General features: G+C 41.5%; 2 protein-coding genes and 1 long non-coding RNA gene across 5 annotated transcripts; 2 read left to right on the forward strand and 1 right to left on the reverse strand.

Moving 5' to 3' along the window:
- Window positions 1-1,021: 1,021 nt before the first annotated feature.
- Window positions 1,022-5,966, reverse strand: LOC109809117 (uncharacterized). The gene is made up of 3 exons (XR_002240651.3): window positions 4,512-5,966; window positions 2,302-4,447; window positions 1,022-2,237 (listed from the first exon to the last, which is right to left on the reverse strand). It is a non-coding gene; the product is annotated as an uncharacterized LOC109809117 (long non-coding RNA).
- Window positions 5,967-7,589: 1,623 nt separating this feature from the next.
- On the forward strand, window positions 7,590-8,036 carry LOC145952354 (uncharacterized). The gene has a single exon (XM_083064702.1). The coding sequence runs from the start codon at window positions 7,590-7,592 to the stop codon at window positions 8,034-8,036; it is 447 nt and encodes a 148-aa protein (XP_082920828.1).
- Window positions 8,037-15,527: 7,491 nt separating this feature from the next.
- LOC109808187 (putative disease resistance RPP13-like protein 1) lies at window positions 15,528-19,974 on the forward strand. 3 transcript variants are annotated; one of them, XM_020371075.3, is made up of 2 exons: window positions 15,528-15,685; window positions 16,036-19,974. In XM_020371075.3, the coding sequence occupies exon 2, from the start codon at window positions 16,077-16,079 to the stop codon at window positions 19,578-19,580; it is 3,504 nt and encodes a 1,167-aa protein (XP_020226664.2). In that variant the 5' UTR covers window positions 15,528-15,685; window positions 16,036-16,076; the 3' UTR covers window positions 19,581-19,974. The 3 variants fall into 3 exon arrangements, with proteins under 3 accessions (XP_020226664.2, XP_020226665.2, XP_082921129.1); XM_020371076.3 differs by having other exon boundaries at window positions 15,543-15,931; XM_083065003.1 differs by having other exon boundaries at window positions 15,543-15,733.
- The last annotated feature ends 1,034 nt before the right edge of the window (window positions 19,975-21,008 follow it).

Here is a 21,008-nt window from a genome sequence, read left to right on the forward strand (position 1 = left end):
TGGCTAGAAGATTCAGAACTAAAGTAAGGCCACGAGATTTCCAACCAGGAGACTTGGTGTGGAGGGTTACAAGAGAAGCAAGAAAGGACAGGGCTCAAGGAAAGCTCGCACCTAATTGGGACAGACCATTCAGAGTACTACATAACCTGAATAATGACGCTTACAAACTTGAAGAACTATCAGGACGAACCATCCCTCGCACATGGAATGCATCTCATTTGAAATACTACTACAACTAAGCTCTTCAATGTATCAATCGGTGCACTCTTTTCCTACCTCGGGTTTTACCCTCTTAAAAGAAAAATGTAAGAGGTTTTACCGAGGAGGTTTTTAACGAGGCACCACTATTAATGAAAATCACCTGAGTAATCTTCATTCATAGCTTATTGTGCATCTTTCAAAATCCATAGTCGTCTAGAATAAAGTCGAATCCCTCCCAAGCTTAAGTGTTTGGTCAAGGTTGATTAAGTAAACCCTCCTAAGTACCCTCACTCAGTTAAGGACGAACACTACAATATCTTCCAAGTAGAACACTTGGTCAAGGTTGATTAAGTAAACCCTCCCGAGTACCCTCACTCGGCTAAGGACGAACACTACAATCCCTCCCAAGTAGAGCACTTGGTCAAGGTTGATGAAGTAAACCCTCCCGAATACCCTCGCTCGGCTAAGGACGAACACTACAATCCTCTGCCAAGCTCATGCACTTGGGTTAGGATTATTAAGTAAACCTTCCTAGGTACCCTCACTCGGCCAATGTTGAATACCGAATACCCTTCCCAAGCTCACGCACTTAGGTTAGAATGGTTAAGTAAACCCTCCCGAGCACCCTCACTCGGCCAAGGTTGAGCACCGGATACCCTTTCCAAGCTCATGCACTTGGGTAAGGATGATGAAGTAAACCCTCTCGAGCACCCTCCAACTTCAGGTGCTTGGCTAGGCTGATTAAAGGACCCTTCTCCAGTACCGCACATATACAACTACTTAATGATAACTTCAATTTTAACGAAGAAACACAAATAAATGATACACAATAGATTCTCATTAAGTTTGGCAATCGCTTGGGTATCCACAAAATAAAAGCATTCAAAGCTCCAATACACATACATCGACAAGGTTTAAAAAGCACAACATAACACCCAACCCCACAAAAAATAAAAGTCAACTTTCCTGCCTAAGGCTTCTACAAACAGCCAAGAGGGAGGAACCTGACCCATCTCACATACCGGAGATGGTGTGGTCATCACCAGGGCCATAATGGGTCTCCTCGTCATCTTGGCAGGTTGTTCCAGGACCCCCTCGGTTGCCTCAACGAGCAGGGGCAACATCATCTGGCTTAGCATCCCCTGGCATCTTAGTAAAATCCATATAAGTGCCTTTGTAGAAATCCTTAGTCACCTTGAAGGTGAAATCGGAAGGCACATGACAGAAATAGGTAGCTTATCGGACAGCATGCATGAAACCTGCCTCATGCTCATGCACAATCTGATTTTCACACTCCTTGCGAAGATCCCTCAATGTTGTAGCAGCTTCTTCTTTGGTTTTGGCCTCACGACCCAAAGCCTCCTTCACCTCCTCGACCCTCATCCTCTCAACCTCTTCAGCCGCTGCCAACCGTCCCTCCATGTCGTTCATAACCTCCCTAAGTCTAGCAATCTCGGACTCAAGTCGAAGCTTTTCAGCTGAAGTCGCGGCATGAGCCTCGACGGAGTGTTGAAATAATCGTCGGGTCTCATCCAAAGAACTCTTCAAACTCCTTGCTTCAGATATTGGCTCCAAAGCCAACTTTTAGAGAATTGCCGATGCACGTACTTGTAGCAAACAAGCCATGGCCCATTGAGCCGAGGGACTAGTAGAGTTAAGCATCTGATGACCCCCCTCAGATAGCAAATCAAGAGCCATCATTCAAGAAGGTCGAACTTCCTGTGCCAAGAAGTCTCGAGCAATAAGGGCCGAAGGAATGGCCAGGTCCGAATGGGAACCTTCGGTTTGTCGACTTTTGTGCAGCCTCAAACCATCATCACTCGGCCAGGAGGAATCACCACTCTCTTTTCCCTGTCTTTTCTCTCCTAGTCTAAGACTCAGGTAGGGGGATATCCCGAGGAGGGGAGTGCGCTTCAACAACCACTGTGGCCCGTCTACGACCACGCTTCGATGGTCCTCCGCTAGTGCATTGGTCGGATAACAATTCCTAATTTCCTGCCTATATGAAAGCCCTATACCCTTCTGTGCCATAAAGCCTGTAACACAACAATAACAATTAGAATGACATGCAAACATAACTAGCAGGAAGTTAGAACGTACCATTTAAATCATAATGAGGTCGGGAAGACTTGGGTAATAAAACTAGAAATCTGGCTGGGATCTCTCGGGGCAACGTGTTTAACAACGTTAGGGTTGTGGTCTTAAAGAGAGTAAGCATGTTTGTCGGGTACTCGTCATATTTGCAGGGAACCCTTGTCCAATAAAAGGGGAACAAGGGGGTTCCCTCCCGATCATAAAAGTAGTTCCTTCCATCTATCGGGTCGATCATCACCTTCAAGAAACCAGATTTGAATCACACTGTGCAATTGGTTTGCCCTTTTGCTGCTTGCTAGCTTGGCTAATCGGTCAGCCCTCGCATTGAGTTCTCTTGGTGTGTGATGTACTTAGACCTCTTCAAAGTTAGACTTAACCTTTTGAAATGCATGAAAGTACCGGAGTAACGTGGGCTCCTTGATTTGAAATGTGCCATTGACCTCTTCGGTCACAATCTGGGAATTGCTCTAGCAATTAACTCTTTGTACCCTTAGTTCTTGTGCCAATCGCAAATCGTCCAACAACGCCTCATACTCAGCTTGGTTGTTTGAGGTTTTGAAGCCGAAACGTATCGACTGTTCTACCAACATTTGTCCTGGCCTTTCTAGTATGATGCCTGCTCTACTGCCCTATTGATTGGATGATCTATCCACATGTAACGTCCAGGCCACTACTTTTGGGGTGTTGTCAGGGTGGAATTCTTTTAGAAAATCGGCCATTCTCTAAGCCTTGATGGGTCCCCGTGCTTCGAAGCAGATGTCGAACTGGGATAACTCTACTGACCATGCCATCATCTGGCCTGCTAATTCGGGCTTTTGTAACACTTTGGCTATTGGGCCGTCTATTCTGAAGACGATCTTGTGGCTTTGGAAATAATGGTCGAGTCTTCGGGCTGTCTGCACTAAAGTTAGAACTATCCGCTCGAGATGTTGGTATCCTGTTTCGACTTCTTGGAGGACTCGACTGACGAAGTATATTGGTATTTGTTCTTGTTCCTATACCAAGATGGCACTAACTGCTTTGTTTGAGACTGCTATGTAAATGGTAAGATCTAAATGAGGATCGGGCTTGGCCAAAAGAGGAGGAGTGGCGAAACTCCTATATATATAGACACCCAAAAAGCAGCGATAAAAGGCTTATGTGAATAAAATAAAGGTGCAATTTCCTAAAGCTATGCAACTTCATGATAGCTGTAACGCTTCCTTACACCACCTTAATACGACAAATCTCAAATAACGAGGCACGAAGAAACCCTCTGATATTTGCAATACCAACTGGACCTCAAACACAAACTGACTCACGTGAGCACTCGACCACGAACGAACGAAGCGCAGCACCTCTTCGGCCAAATAAAGACCTGAATAGTAATACAAAATCCACCCACGTACGAAAAGATGCCTCGGCCACGTGATCAACCAAATACTCCTTCGAGAAGTACAAAGCAACACCTTTTCGGCCAAATAAAAAGCCTTTTTCACCTCCTCGGCCCTCATCCTCTCAGCCTCTTCAGTCGCTGCCAACCATCCCTCCATGTCATCCATAGCCTCCTTAAGTCTAGCAATCTCGGACTCAAGTCAAAGCTTTTCAGCTGAAGTCGCGGCATGAGCCTCGACGGAGTGTTGCAATGAACATCGGGTCTCATCCAAAGAGCTCTTCAAACTCATTGCTTCAGATATTGGCTCCAAAGCCAACTTTCAGAGAATTGCTGATGCGCGCACTTGTAGCTCACAAGCCATGGCCCATTGAGCCGAGGGACTAGCAGAGTTAAGCATTCGACGACCCCCCTCAGATAGTAAATCAGGAGCCATCATTCGAGAAGGTCGAACTTCCTCTGCCAAGAAGTCTCGAGCAATAAGGGTCGAAGGAATGGCCATGTCCGAATGGGAACCTTCGGTTCGTCAAATTTTGTGTAGCCTCAAACCATCATCACTCGGCCGGGAGGAATCACCACTCTTTCTTTTCCCTTTGTCTTTTTTCCTCCTAGTTTGAGACTCGGGTAGGGGGATATCCCGAGGAGGGGAGCGCGCTTCAGCAACCACTGCAACCCTGTCTACGACCACGCTTTGATGGTCCTCCGCAAGTGCATTGGTCGGGGCACGATTCCTAATTGCCTGCCTATATGAAAGCCCTACACCCTTCTGTGCCATAAAGCCTGTAACACAACAATAACAATTAGAATGACACGCAAACATAACTAGCAGGAAGTTAGCACGTACCATTTAAATCGTAACGAGGTTGGGAAGACTTGGGTAATAAAACTATAAATCTGGCCAGGATCTCTCGAGGCAACGTGTTTAACAATGTTAGGGTCATGGTCTCAAAGGGAGTAAGCATATTTGTCGGGTACTCGTCATATTTGCAGGGAACCCTTGTCTAATAAAAGGGGAACAAGGGGGTTCCTTCCCGATCATAAAAGTAATTCCTTCCAGCTATCAGGTCGATCATCACCTTCAAGAAGCCAGATTTGAATCCTTTAAACAAAGACGTAAATGGCTTGAATAGAGGAAGATCTACATGCCTTATGAGGGACACCCATTTCACAGTCTTGGTGGAAGGGCGAGTACAAAAATAGTCCAACAATTTGGCTCGATGTAGTGATATTTACAAAGGACTCGGAATACTTGCATTACTGCCCATCCATTCGGATGAAGCTGAGTTAGCTGAGTTGGCGCAAGTTTAAAACTTGGAAGCTGAGTTGGCGCAAGTTTAAAACCCGGAGTACACCCATCTGTACTCCATCTGAAAGTCATCAAAAGGAAGGGACACACCGAGATCCCTAAACACACACTCATACATAAAAAAAAATCACCTTGGCCTCCTTGCTTTGCGAGGAAGACCTTATCGACCTCACCAAGACCTTCGGCCCTACAACGGCGAAGCAGGGTCTGTATCCTCCCAACGAGTCAAACGACACCTCTTGAGTAAGCATTCCACAACAACCCTCTCATAAAAACGGGAGTAATAGGCCGCTACCTCCGCGTCGACCCATTCATATTCTGGAACCTTACAGGGTGAGAACTTTTGCTTGTAATCCTGAGGATCCATGTCGGCATTAGGAAGCCCCGATCCGAAGGAGTCACCCGTGCTCTCCGTAGCATTACTCTATGTGAGCCGCCTCGATGAACTCGCAGATACCTCAATTTCCCCAACATCGGCCGAACTCTTAGTACCGGACAAAGACCCCGTAAACACGCCCAATTCCTCGACTATAGCCATGTGTACCCGAAAGACCCAACCACACTACACACACCGACATACCTTAATAAAGGAAGAGCACGACGAGATGAAGATGATATCTCGGTACAAAGAACATGCGCGACGAAAGGGAATTAAACTCCTATATATATATATATACGCCCAAAAAGTAGCAATAAAAGGCTTATGTGAATAAAATAAAGGCGCAATTTCCTAAAGCTATGCAACTTCATGATAGCTATAACGCTTCCTTACACCATTTTAATACGACAAATCTCAAATAACGAGGCACGAAGAAACCCTTTGATATTTGCAATACTCACTAGACCTCAAACACAAACCGACTCCCGTGAGCACTCGACCACGAACGAGGCGCAGCACCTCTTCGTCCAAATAAAAACCCGAATAGTAATACAAAATCCACCCACGTACGAAAAGACGCCTTGGCCACGTGATCAACCGAATACTCCTTCGAGAAGTACAAAGCAGCACCTCTTCAGCCAAATAAAAAGCCGAATAGTAATGCAAAAGCCACCCACATACGAAAAGACGTCTCGGCCACGTGATCAACCGAATACCCCTTCGAGAAGTAGGAAGCAGCACCTGTTCGGTCAAATTAAAATCCGAGTACTCACTCGAAACTCACGTGAAAAGATGCCTCGGCCACGCGAGCAACTGAATATTACTTCGAGAAGAGGGAAGTGACTTGGAGCATCTCAATATATGTGGATATTCCTTTCTTTTAGCTTTTACGAAGGAAAGAGAAAGTTTAGATTGAAAACTAATGAAATAAAATTATATATATATATAATGCGCACACCCAACAAAATAAAGATACGCAATCCATTTGCATGGCTCAGGGGATTCCATTTGCATGTTTAAATATGGACTAACATGGACAATTAATTTTGAAAGAGTCCAGAAATCAAATTTGCATGAAAAGACACCTTTTTGGCCACACTAGCATCCGAATACCCCAAAGCCCATCTAGTCACGAAACAAATGCCGACGTAACCAACTTACTCCATGTCTCAATTTTATGCCATACATCTTGGTTTAAAGGTCACGTTAATTTGGTTTTCTTACTGGCTATATCCAAATACGTGCATGCCTTAAATCACCAATTTGTTACAATTTTTTAATGCACCATTCGGCCAACTAATACGCCTACATACGTTACAAACCTGGCCATAGGGGTACCCATTACTTAGCCACCTAGCATCACATGCACACTTTAAAACATCTAGCCACGCATAAGAGGATGTACTATTCGGCCTACAATTGTAGCGAGACCCCCTTGTCCGAACATGCACTCGTCCAAAATAAATATACTCAGTCATTCTCGCATCTAGAATTCCCCCTAAGGATAAGGTCTCCTTAGACATGCCTCTCGAATGTGACCCAACCAAATCCCTTCATCTTACATCCTCGGGCTTGGGGGGAAGTGTACTAGAGAACCTTCTACTGTCAAGATTATCACGTACCAACCTGGCTTAGGCCGAGCTCAACCGGGCTTGTGTACCAACCTGGCTCAGGCCGAGCTCAACCGAGTTTGTGTACCAACTTGGCTCAAGGCCGAGCTAAACCGAGTTCATAAAACAACCTTGACCGAGATGACCACTTAGTTTAGTTCGACTAAAGTAAATATATCCAATGCTGAGGTGCCACATCAGAAGAATGAGATCGGTGATACACCTCGGCATATCAACAACATCGAACACGACTCAACCAAGGAGAACCCTCAGAAAATAACCATATAGCAGTTCACACGGTTACTCGAAAAACCCACGATAGGTAATGATATAAGCAGTACGCAATATTGGATACACAACTGACTTGATCTTCGGAGTCCCTTTGGCAGGTACCTCGAAGACGCTCGGACGAGGAGATCATAGAACATCAACCAATGGCAGCAACATCAGCCACCACGCACACATCATGCCAGTCATGTTTCCCCTGCCACCGAAGAACATCATTCTTCCCCAGATCCTACTTATCCATCAAACCCAACTCGGACTCATCGCTCCGAACATACCCATATCAGTCGTCCGGTTGAAGATCACCACTCGGTTTGTCGACACCCCTTTGTTGATGGAATCATGGAAGTTCCCCTTCCAACTTCCTGGAAGTCGTTGAACATTGAGCGCTATGATGGCACTACAGACCCCGATGAGCACATCGATGCCTATATCACTCAAATCAACCTTTACACGAACGACGATGCCATCATGTGCCGAGTATTTCTAACTTCCCTCAAAGGCACTGCCCTTAGTTGGTACACCCAACTACCACCCAGATCGGTTGATAACTTCAACACCTTGGTACGACTTTTCTCCGCCCAGTATGCCACCAGCAGACCACACCATATCACATCGGCCGCGCTTTCAAATTTGCGACAACAAGATGATGAGTCTTTGAGACATTTCATGGAACGTTTTGCCAACGTTTCCATAAAAATTCGTAATCTCAATCCGGAAGTTTCCCTTCATTCCATGCTTATGGCACTCAAACCTGGGCCCTTTGTTGACAGTCTTTGCCGACGTTAGCCGCAGAGCATGGATGAACTCAAAGCACGCGCAGCCGGCTACATTCAAATGGAGGAACATGCCGAGTTCCGTAATTCTGTCCGTGACAGTCTCACCACTAAGGGCGAATCTAGTATCAGGGAAAGCTCAAAGGCTCATACTGACCAGAGATCAAAAAGACATCGTCAATCATGAGGTCCCAGGTATGAATTTTACACACCTCTTAATGCTCCTCGTGTTAACATCTTGGAGGAAGCTAACCATGCAGATTTGATCTCTTTACCCCCGCCGGTACACAATCCGGCCAACGCCGATAAGAGCAAGCATTGTCGTTATCACAGAAACTACGGACATACAACAGAAGAATGCTGGAGCCTCAAAGATCGAATTGAAGAACTCATTCAAGCTGGCCAACTTGGGCAATATATCCAACGCGGCCAAGCTTCTCGTGGGAGCTTCCGAGGACGCGGAAGGGGACGTGGCCGATTTCCTGGCCGATATCAAAGACGATATCAAAATTATCAAAGACGATCTGAACAAGGTCAATATCATCAAACAAATACACGTGATGAAAGCAAACCAAGCACAAACAGCGCTGATCCGCAACATATGGATAAATCCTCCGAAGGAAACAACATACGTGGAGTTATTCATACTATCTTCGGAGGGTTTGTAGGAGGAGGAAGTTCCAACTCGGCCAGGAAACGACATCTACGCACTGTCCAAAACGTCAACAATTGCCATAACTCAGGATCTAAGTCAGAAACACCAACCCCTCCTATTATTTTCATAGATGATGACTACGAAGGCATTAGTCTGAATCAAGACGATCCAATGGTCATCTCAGTCGAGGTGGCCAATTGGGAAGTCCAAAAAATGTTGATTGACCAAGGTAGTTCCGCCGATGTTCTATATTGGCCGACTTTCCTGAAGCTTGACATTCCTCATAGCATGATTCAACCATACTCCGAGCCTCTCGCCGGGTTCGCAGGTGAGCGAGTTCATACTCGTGGTTTCATTGAATTGCTAACCTCTTTTGGTATAGCTCAAAACTCAAGGAGAATCCTGGTAAAATATTTGTTGGTTGACGCTGCCACCTCTTATAACATCTTTATCGGGAGACCCACGTTGAATCAATTAGGAGCAGTCGTGTCAACGCCTCACCTAACTATGAAGTTCCCGGGCACGGATGGACACATAATAGCTGTAAAGGCCAATCAACAAATTGCAAGGAAATGCTACGCTGAAAGCTTGAAGATTACACCCCCAAATTGTCAACCTGAGGTGCCAACTCCCTCTATCATTGCTCACATCGGTATCAAGGAAACGACCAACTTAGATCCCCGATTCGATATGCATGATCAACGGCCCAATCCCATTGACGAGTTGATTGAATTTCAAATCGGCAAAATGCCAAACCAGTGCACCAAGATTGCCAAGCATATTGATCCTGATGTCCAAGGTAAAATCATGACAATACTTACTGAAAATGCTGATCTCTTTGCATAGAGTAGTGCAGATATGTCGGGGATAGATCCCAACCTCATTTGTCATAGGCTAGTCATCCATAGAGAGGCACGACCTATATCTCAGAAGCAAAGAAAGGTTGGTGGCGAAAGAAGAGAAGTTGTCAAGGCCGAAACGCAAAAGCTTTTGAACGCCGGGTTCATCAGAGAAATCAAATACACCACCTGGTTAGCCAATGTGGTAATGGTTAAAAAATCCAATGGAAAATGGCGTATGTGTGTCGACTACACCGATCTGAATAAAGCCTGTCCCAAAGACGCTTACCCACTTCCCAATATTGACAGATTGGTTGACGGAGCCTCAGGGTATGTTATGCTCAGTTTCCTGGATGCCTATTCGGGGTATAACCAAATATTGATGTACCCCCCAGATGAGAAGCACACCGCTTTTATCACGGAACAAGCCAACTATTGCTACCATGTCATGCCCTTTGGACTCAAGAATGCAGGAGCCACCTACCAAAGACTCATGGATAAGGTCTTCGCCAATCAGATCGGCCGTAATCTCGAGGTGTATGTTGATGACATGGTCGTCAAGACAAGGTCCCCTGACAATCATGTCCGAGATCTGGAGGAGATTTTCAAGCAAATCCGCAAGTACAACATGAGATTAAACCCAAAAAAATGTGTTTTCGGAGTGCACGGAGGCAAACTTTTGGGATTTATGATCACTTGTAGGGGAATTGAAGCAAATCCTGACAAATGTCAGGTGTTGATCAGTATGAGAAGTCCCAAAAATCACAAAGAGGTGCAGAGGTTGGCAGGAAGACTTGCTTCACTATCTCGGTTTATTCCGAAGCTGGCAGAAAAGGCCAAGCCTATCTTCCAGTTACTCAAAAAGCCAAAAGAATTCTGTTGGAGTGACCAATGCGAACAAGTTTTCACCAACTTCAAGCAATTCTTGTCAGCTCCCCCCATCTTATCCAAACCGACCTACCAAGCCGATCTTCTACTATACCTTGCAGTAGCCGACAACGCTATTAGCTCAGCACTGGTACAGGAGAATGACAAAAAACAGACTCCCATATACTTCATCAGCCGGGTATTACAAGATACCGAGAGGCGATATCAGACCATAGAGAAGTTAGTCTTGGCATTGGTAGTTTCATCTCGTCGACTTCGTCCCTATTTCCAAAGTCATCAAATCATTGTGAAGTCGGACTACCCTATCAAGCAGATACTCAGAAAACCTGACCTTGCCAGGCGGATGATAACTTGGTCAGTCGAGCTCTCCGAATATGGCATAAAGTACGAAAGTCGAGGACCATTGAAAGCCCAATGCCTGGCCGATTTTGTTGCCGAGCTCACCCCCATTCCACCTATGGATGAACAGATCTGGACGCTGCATGTGGATGGATCTTCCAACGTGAAAGGCAGCAGGGCTGGCATTATCCTTGAAGGACCAAACGACATGATGCTTGAACTTGCTCTCAAATTTGATTTCAAAGCTACTAATAATCAGGCTGAATATGAAGCTCTGTTGGCAGGTTTAACATTGGCCAAAGACGTTGGCGTCAAGAGGCTCAAATGTTGCAGTGATTCCAAGCTGATCACCGAACAAGTAGGAGGAGGATACCAGACTAAAGAACCCCAACTTCAAATGTATAATCTTATGGTATCTCAGCTGACATATTTCTTTGATAATTTCCAGATTGAGCACATCCCACGAGCTCAGAATCAGAGGGCCGACTTGTTGTCCAAACTCGCCAGCACTAAGCGCCCTGGCCAACATAAGACCATCATTCAAGAAACTATAGCTGCCCCTAGTTGCCAAGTTACAGCAATTTTTGCCAACAACTCATATCAGCAAGGTTGGATGGCCGATATTTTGAAGTATCTCAAAGATGGGATCTTACCGGACAACAAGATAGAAGCTTCCAAGATTAAAAACAAATCATGTCACTTTACAATTGAAGCGGATGAGTTGTTCAAACGAGGCTTCTCCATGCCTCTCCTCAAATGTTTAGACAAAGATTAAGCCCACTATGTAATGGATGAGATCCACCGCGGAATCTGTGGCATGCATTCCGGAGCTCGGTCCATGGCTGCCAGAGTTATCCGAGTTGGGTACTACTGGCCAACTATGAGATCAGACTATAAGTCATATGTGCAAAAATGCAAAGCCTGCCAGGAGTTCGGCAATCTACACCAGTTACCTCCAACAACCCTACATTCGATGCAGTCAGCCTGGCCCTTTTCTTGGTGGGGGATGGATATCCTTGGTCCTTTTCCAGTAGCCAAAGGCCAACTAAAGTTCCTGTTAGTCGGCATTGACTACTTCACAAAATGGATTGAGGCTGAAGCCTTAGCCAAGATTACTGCGGCCAATATCCAGAGATTTACGTGGAAGAAAATTATCTGTAGGTATGGCTTACCTCATGCTATAACCACTGATAATGGCAAGCAGTTTGTTGATAAAAATTTTGAGCGATTTTTGGAGCAACTCGGAATCAATCACAAAGTTACCTCGGTTGAACATCCACAAACCAACGGACAAGTTGAAGCAACCAACAAGGTTATTCTTAGAGAACTCAGGAAAAGGCTTGGCTCGGCAAAAGGAGAATGGGTGGACGAGCTCCCTGGTATTTTATGGGCCTATCATTGCACACCACAAACCACCACTCAAGAAACCCCATACAGATTGACTTATGGGTCCGATGCTATGATCCCGGTGGAGGTCGGGGAACCAAGTCATCGAAGATTAACCTTTGATGAAACTCAAAATGTGGAAGCCCTAACAACCGATCTCGACCTCATAGACGAAGCCAGAGAGTGCGCCCGAGTTCAAGAAGAGGCATGCAAACTCAGAGCATCTCGGAGATACAATTCCAAGCTTAAACCGAGATCGTTCCAAGAAGGAGACCTTGTTTGGAGAGCTGTCGGCGACGCTAGAAAAGACACATCAGCAGGGAAATTCGCGGCCAACTGGGAAGGTCCATTCCGTATCTTGGAATGTCTACAAAATGGTGCATACAGACTCATAAAGTTAAGTGGCAAAGTTATCCCAAGAACTTGGAATGCCACTCATCTGAAATTTTATTATAGCTGAAATGTTGTAAACCCAAGTATTGTACTCTTTTTCCTACTTCAGTCTTTTTTCCCAATAAAAAAGAAAGGGTTTTGGCTGAAAAGGTTTTAACGAGGCATGCCTGGTAGGTAGGAGAGATGTACTTGATATCCAATTTCATAATATACATCATACATTCTCTTTTCTCTTATCTTAGCTCTTTCCCTTTCCATTTTATGTCATCGTTAGAGTTTCTGTCTCGGAAATTATATGAAATTATTCCCTTTCCATCTTGTTGTCGCAAATTTGAAAGCGCGGCCGATGTGATATGGTGTGGTCTGCTGGTGGCGTACTGGGCGGAGAAAAGTCGTACCAAGGTGTTGAAGTTATCAACCGATCTGGGTGGTAGTTGGGTGTACCAACTAAGGGCAGCGCCTTTGAGGGAAGTCGGAAATACTCGGCACATGATGGCATCGTCGTTCGTGTAAAGGTTGATTTGAGTGATATAGGCATCGATGTGCTCATCGGGGTCTGTAGTGCCATCATAGCGCTCAATGTTCAACGGCTTCCAGGAAGTTGGAAGGGGAACTTCCATGATTCCATCAACAAAGGGGTGTCGACGAACCGAGTGGTGATCTTCAACCGGACGACTGATATGGGTATGTTCGGAGCGATGAGTCCGAGTTGGGTTTGATGGATAAGTAGGATCTGGGGAAGAATGATGTTCTTCGGTGGCAGGGGAAACATGACTGGCATGATGTGTGCGTGGTGGCTGATGTTGCTGCCATTGGGTTCTGAAAACAGCATGCTCAGCACGCATTTGCTGAAGATCAGCTTCGTGTTGCTTGCGAAGGTTCTCCATTGCTTCTGCATGTTGTTGATGCATCAGTTCTATCTGCTCGAGTAACCGTTGTAGGACTGGGTTGTCTTCCATATTTGATGTTTTTCTATGTGCTGTGCTCGTTGCTGTGTTGGTTTGGCTTCGGGTTGAAACCATAAGGATGACGGAGGGAGGATTTTACCAGGCCCTCCTTCTAGCGCCAAATGTACTTACACGAATCAGGTTGGACTCCTAACTCGGATAAGTGGTCTCCCTGGTTCCTGGCCGGGATCGTACGAAAGCGGTCGCTGGGGTGTGTCTCTTCTCTTTCTCTGATCTCCTCGTCTGAGCGTCTTCGAGGTACCTGCCAAAGGGACTCCGAAGATCAAGTTAGTTGTGTATCCAATATCGCGTACTGCTTATATCATTACCTATCGTGGGTCTTTCGAGTAACCGTGTGAACTGCTATATGGTTATTTTTTGAGGGTTCTCCTTGGTTGAGTCGTGTTCGATGTTGTTGATATGCCGAGGTGTATCACTGATCTCATTCTTCTGATGTGGCACCTCAGCATTGGATATATTTACTTCAGTCGAACTAAATTAGGTGGTCATCTCGGTCAAGGTTGTTTTATGAACTCGGTTTAGCTCGGCCTTGAGTCAGGTTGGTACACAAACTCGGTTGAGCTCGGCCTGAGCCAGGTTGGTACATTATTATTATTATTTACCTAGAATTTTATACAATGAAATTAAATATGTGAATCCTTTTACCTTGCATATGTACTTTTAATTTTTAACAAACACCATTTTTCTTATTATATTATATTGAAACGATTAGTGGTAGAAGGGTGTCCCATATCACATAAAACATGATGGTTCAATTATTAAGCCTTTAACCTTTTTAGAACTCATTAGATTAAATCTCATCTCAACCAAAATTTATTTTATTGTACTGAATTTTCATATAGGTGTAAAACAAATACAAAATGATCTTCAATTATATTTATTTTATTTTGTAATTAATATCTATTTTGTTTTATATTTTTTTTATAAAAAAAATTAGGTTAAAATACATTTTTAGTCTATATAATTTCACTTACTTTATTTTTTAATTCCTATAATTTAAAATAAACATTCTTAGTCCTATACTTATTTTTTTATTCCTTTTTAAGTCCTATCCTTAATCACTTTATAATGTCATTTTCGTGTGAGTGATGTTAATTTATTAAATTCACGTGACTGTGATGTATTTGAATTTTTGGATGATGATGTGTCACCTAATGATTTACTATACAGTCATCAATGATTTGACTGTTTATTTAAATCATATTCAGTCATAATAAATATTGTTTATCTACAAAACCATCCAAACTCTTCATTCTTCTCCCACACAATTAAGTGTGTGTTGGTATAAATCTTCACCCAAACTTGAACGTATGTTTCCCTGAAGATAGTACATAGTTGCTTCTTTCTTTTTTGCATGGAAAAGTGAGAATGCCTGTTTGAAGCATCTCAAACGGCAATTCAAACATACTCTAAGTGACACATTACCATTCATAAAACTAAAGTCATCAACGCTAGATGAATTTAATAAGTCCACGTCATTTACATGGAAATGATGTTAAAAAAAATTAACAACAATAACTAAACAAGATTAACAAAATGTAAGTATAGAGATTAAAAAATATATTTTTAATTATAAGAACTAAAAAATAAAATCAATAAAATTATAAGGAATAAAATGATATTTTAACCAAAAATTTATTTATAAAATTAATGTCATTAGGTGTCACATAACATAATGGATAATCATGAATTAATATTATAACTTCATAAATGTTAACTTATTGATCATTCCATCAAATGTCAACTTAATGAGATAATTTGAATTTTGTATGGCAAAATTAAGAGATTAAATATTTTAATTTTAAATTAAAGAAATTAAAGTTAAATATTTTAATTTTGATCCAATTTTTAGGAAAACAGAGAAGCAAAATTTTTCTTAACACTCTTTTAACTCCTCTCTAATACTAGAGATTTGGAAAAGAAAAGAAATTTTTTAAAATATTTTTAATATAATATTTAAAATATTTTTATTTATATTATTAAATTTAAAATTATACAAATATAAAAATAAATAAATTTTAAAAATCTCTCTTCTTATCTCCAAACCAAACAAGGCCTCTCTTCCCTTCTCTCTCCTCCATTAAGATCCTTTTGACTCCTCGAGTAGTTTGAACCAAGCGGAACCTCAGAGTATCTGACACGGTAAGTAAGTGAGAAAATGTGAACAGATACTCTGCAGTTTGCTGTTGACCAGGTACTCCAATCTCTATCCTATTCCAACCAGATTCACATTACTGTTTTGGTAGGTAGCTAGTTTTCTAAGCTTCGTTTCTACAGTGTGCTATCTAAGCTCCCTCCATCTTCTCCTTTTACTCAATAATATGTCCAAGTTAGGGCTGGACTTGGAAAGTTTTCTCAATAGACTTTGTCAAGAGTTTCAATAACTCGGATGTTATGCTGAAAATTAGACTGTGGATCATTTTCATTTTGTTTAGTTTAGGTAAAGCTTCCTTGTGTAAGTTTAGGGTGTCAGTTTGTTTTGTTTGAATTGCAAGTTTTTGATTCAGTTTTGTTCTCTTATGTGTTGCTTTTGGATTCATATAGAAGGGGTTTGAGGGGTGAACCTGTTGATTGTAAAGTGACTCATGGCAGCAGGGGTAGTTGGTGGGGCATTTCTCTCGGCCTCCCTTCAAGTGACTTTTGACAGGTTGGCTTCAAGAGACATCTTAAACTACTTCCATGGAAGGAAACTCAAAGATGAGATGCTCAAAAAGCTAGGAATTGCATTGAACTCTATCAACCAAGTGTTGGAGGATGCAGAGGAAAGGCAGTATAGAAGCCCTAATGTGATGAAATGGCTTGATGAGCTTAAAGAGGCTATATATGAGGCAGAGTTGCTTTTTGATGAAGTTGCTACCGAAGCATTGCGACTGAAGCTGGAAGCTCAATTTCAGCCTGCTACTAGCAAGGTGCGAGGATTCCTCACAGCTTTTATTAATCCATTTGACAAAGAAATTGCATCTAGGGTTAAAGAAGTATTAGAGAACATAAAATATTTGGCTGAACAAACGGATATGCTAGGATTGAGAAAGGGAACTTGTGCTGGCCATGAAGTTGGATCCAGTTGGAAACTCTCCAACAGATTGCCAACTACATCCTTGGTGGATGAATCTAGCATATGTGGTAGAGAGGGTGATAAAGAGAAAATAATCAAAATTTTAGTTTCAGATAATGTCACATGCAATCAAGTGCCAATTATTAGTATAGTGGGCTTGGGAGGGATCGGTAAGACCACCCTTGCTCAGCTTGTGTATAATGACCAAAAGATACTGGACCAATTTGACCTTAAAGCTTGGGTCTATGTTTCACAAGATTTTGATGTTGTTGCTGTCACAAAAGCAATTCTAAAGGCACTTGGGTCATTATCTGAGGAAGAAAGAGACTTGAATTTGCTTCAAATTGAACTGAAGCAGAGGCTGATGGGGAAGAAATTTTTGCTTGTTTTAGATGATGTTTGGAATGAAAACTATTCGAGTTGGGAGGCACTACAAATCCCCTTCATTTTTGGATCTTCAGGAAGTAGGATTCTTGTTACCACACGTACTAAGAAGGTAGCATCAGTCATGAACTCCTCCCAATTACTTCATTTAAAGCTATTGGAGAAAGAATATAGTTGGAAGCTGTTTGCTAATTTTGCATTTCATGACAAGGATACCAGAAAATATCCAAATCTTGTATCAGTTGGCAGTAAAATTGTGGAGAAGTGTGGAGGATTGCCTTTAGCTATAAGAACATTGGGAAATATCTTGCGAGCAAAATTTTCCCATTACGAATGGGTTAAGATATTGGAAAGTGATATATGGCACTTACCAGAGAATGATAGCAGTATTAATCCCGCTTTGAGATTGAGTTACCACAATCTTCCTTCCTATCTGAAGCGCTGTTTTGCTTATAGCTCCATATTTCCAAAAGGTTATGAGTTTGATAGCGATCAGTTAATCAAGTTGTGGATGGCAGAAGGTTTCTTGAGTTGCTGCCAAATAAGCAAGAGTGAAGAAGAGTTAGGTAGTGAGTTCTTTAATGAACTAGTGGCAAGGTCATTTTTCCAACAATCAAGACGCCATGGTTCTCGCTTCACTATGCATGATCTTCTTAATGACTTGGCAAAATCTGTGTCAGGAGATTTTTGTTTACAAATTGAGGGTAATTTGGTGCAAGATATACCTAATAGAACGCTTCATATTTCATGCGCTCACAAATTTAACCTTGATATATTTTTGGAGCATATTTGCAAGTGTAACAGATTGCGTTGTCTTATGGCACTTGAATCATGTGAATTTGGCAGGGGAGACTTGATGAACAGCAATGCACAACGTGTTTTGTTTTCTAGAATTAAATATTTGCGTGTGTTATCCTTCAACAATTGTCTTCTCACAGAGTTAGTTGATGAGATAAGCAATTTAAAGCTTTTGCGCTATCTAGACCTTTCAAACACCAAGATTAAAAAGTTGCCTGACTCCATTTGTATGCTGCATAATTTGCAGACACTATTACTAGAATGGTGCTATCATTTGACAGAGCTCCCCTTAGATTTTCACAAACTTGTTAATTTGCGTCATCTTGATGTGCGTATGAGTGGAATAAATAAAATGCCAAAGCACATAGGAGGGCTGATACATCTTAAAACCCTGACTTGTTTTTACATCAGCAAGCTTAGTGGGTTTGATATTAAGGAGTTGGGGAATCTCAACCATCTTCAAGGAACACTCTCAGTGTTGAAGTTAGAAAATGTCACTGATCCTGCAGATGCCATGGAGGCTAATATGAATGATAAAAAGCATTTAGAAGAATTGGTGTTGAATTGGGGTGACAAATTTGGAAGGTGCAATGAAAATGAAGACTCAATAACGGAAAGGCATGTGTTGGAGGCTCTTCAACCAAATGGGAACTTGAAAAGGCTTACTGTTTTACGTTATGATGGAACTAGCTTTCCAAGTTGGTTTGGTGGATCTCATTTACCCAATTTAACATCCATTTCATTGACTAAAAGTAAATTCTGTTTTATGTTGCCACCATTTGGGAAGCTCCCCTCTCTGAAGGAGCTCTCTATTTCATGCTTTTACTCAGTAGAGGTCATTGGTCCGGAGTTTTATGGTAAAGATTCCTCAAATACTCCATTCAAATCTCTTGAAATTCTGAAGTTCGAGGAAATGAGTGCATGGAAAGAATGGTGCAGTTTTGAAGGTGAGGGTTTGTCTTGTCTTAAAGAGCTTTCCATAAAGCGCTGTCCTTGGTTGAGAAGGGCCCTGCCTCAACACCTTCCTTGTTTGCAGAAATTGGAAATTTGTGAGTGCCAACACTTAGAGGATTCACTTCCTGAGGCTGCAGGTATTCATGAGCTAGTGTTGCGTGGATGTGAGAAGTTTTTGCTGAAAGATTTGTCATCCAGCTTGAAAAAGGCCACAATTTGTGGAACTCGTGTCATTGAGTCCTCCCTCGAGCAAATTCTGCTCCTTAATGCCTTTCTTGAAGAGTTGAAATTACATGACTTCGATGGTCCAAATCTAAAATTGTCCTCTTTGGATATGCATAGACAAGATTCTCTTAGCACTCTTACTATAACAAGCTGGTACTCCTCCTCGTTGCCTTTTGCACTAGACATGTTTGCCAATCTTCATTCTCTACATTTCTATGATTGTCCACAGCTTGAGTCATTTCCAGAGGGGGGTTTGCCTTCAAGCCTGTGCAAACTCGAAATTGAGGATTGCCCCAAACTGGTTGCATCTAGGGAGGAGTGGGGATTGTTCAAACTTCATTCTTTGAAAGAGTTGAGGATTAGTGATGACTTTGAAAATGTGGAGTCTTTCCCAGAGGAGGGGTTGCTACCACCCACTCTCAGTGATCTATATTTAATTGGATGTTCAAAGCTAACAACAACAAACTCTTCGGGTTTTCTCCACCTCAAATCTCTCAAATCCTTCTATATTCTAATATGCCCTCGTCTTGAGTGCTTGCCAGAAGAAGATTTTCCAAACTCTCTTTCTGCTTTGTTCATTCTTAGTTGCCCTTTACTTGAGCAGCGGTACCAAAAGGGTGGAGAGCATTGGCATAAAATTCACCACATCCCTTCTGTGATGATTAACAGCTGAAACATGCAGCACATTCATCCGTTTGTTGATATCCACTTTTTTGGCAAACATTTGCGAGTTCCTTTTGGTGGAGATGAAAAATATATCTCTCCTACCATAATATATCATGATGGGATTTCTTGTCTGTTCTTAATTTACAGATGCATATTATATATTAGAGGAACCATTATGGGTTATAGCTTTTTGTCTTCATAAGTGACCGTGAAATCTTTCAAACTCAACCTAGAGGAACCATGCCTCAGTATCTTTCAACTATTGTGGTTTATTTGGTAAAAAAATAGAATCTATTATCTATTATAAAATAGTAAATATGAAGCGTGGGATATGACGTCATGTACTTTATAAACAATTTTATCACATGAACAAAACTTCTTACATGTTATTTTAAGTCTTAGTATTTTTATATCTTAATTTTAATTTCTTTTACTTAATATTAGAGAAGTTGAGATATTTCCTTATTTCTAATAGTTATACAGGCATTTATATTATATATATATATATATAAAGGAGAGTTCAAATGATACCGGTGTAACTTTTACTAAGTGTTACACCGTTCAATAATTTTATATTAAATGTAAATTTTGAAAATCCAACCGTTAGATTGAATGTTCATATCTCTTAGATCATATATATCAAATTTTATATTAATCTAAGATGATTTGATACTTCATTCTCATAAAATAAAATTGACGTAATATATACATTTCAAAATATACTAAAATATGAACATTTTGATTACCTTATTTGACATATATGATCTAAGAGATATGAACTTTCAATCTAACGGTTAGATTTTTAAAATTCACATTTAATATAAAATTATTAAGCGGTGTAATACTTAGTAAAAATTACACCGATGTCGTTTAAACCCTTCTTATATATATATATATATATATATATATATATTTAATTTATCCTCAATCTATAGGGAGTTATTGTATTTCAAAAAATGGAGATGATAATGGTTATTTAAAAAAATATTTTCGTTATTAATATTTATTGATTAAATACATATTACTCATATAATTACATTGTTAACATAATCTATTTATTTTTTATAATATAATATATGACTTGTAATTTACATGTCTATATCTTATTCTTCTCCGGTCACGTATCTTCTCACCAACCCATATCTATAAGTAACTTTCATATATGCAATTAGTGTCTTTACAACTCATCGGCCACTAATTAAGAAACCAAATGAATTGTTCACCAATAGCTAAAATTTGATAACTCTCATTTTTGCAATTTGTGTTATTAATTTTTTTTTTGGGTAATGTAAGGTAAGATAAAGAAAAGAAAACAATGGAAAAATTACAAGTGTACGTAAGACATCGTACTTGCATCAAGTAGTAGCAAGTGGTGCAGTACTTGCATCAAGTAGTAGCAAGTGGTGCAACTCAATAGATGGCATTAGAGATGGTA

This window comes from Cajanus cajan, chromosome 10, assembly GCF_000230855.2.
Source record: "Cajanus cajan strain Asha chromosome 10, NIPB_CcT2T_4, whole genome shotgun sequence".
Taxonomy (NCBI): domain Eukaryota; kingdom Viridiplantae; phylum Streptophyta; class Magnoliopsida; order Fabales; family Fabaceae; genus Cajanus; species Cajanus cajan.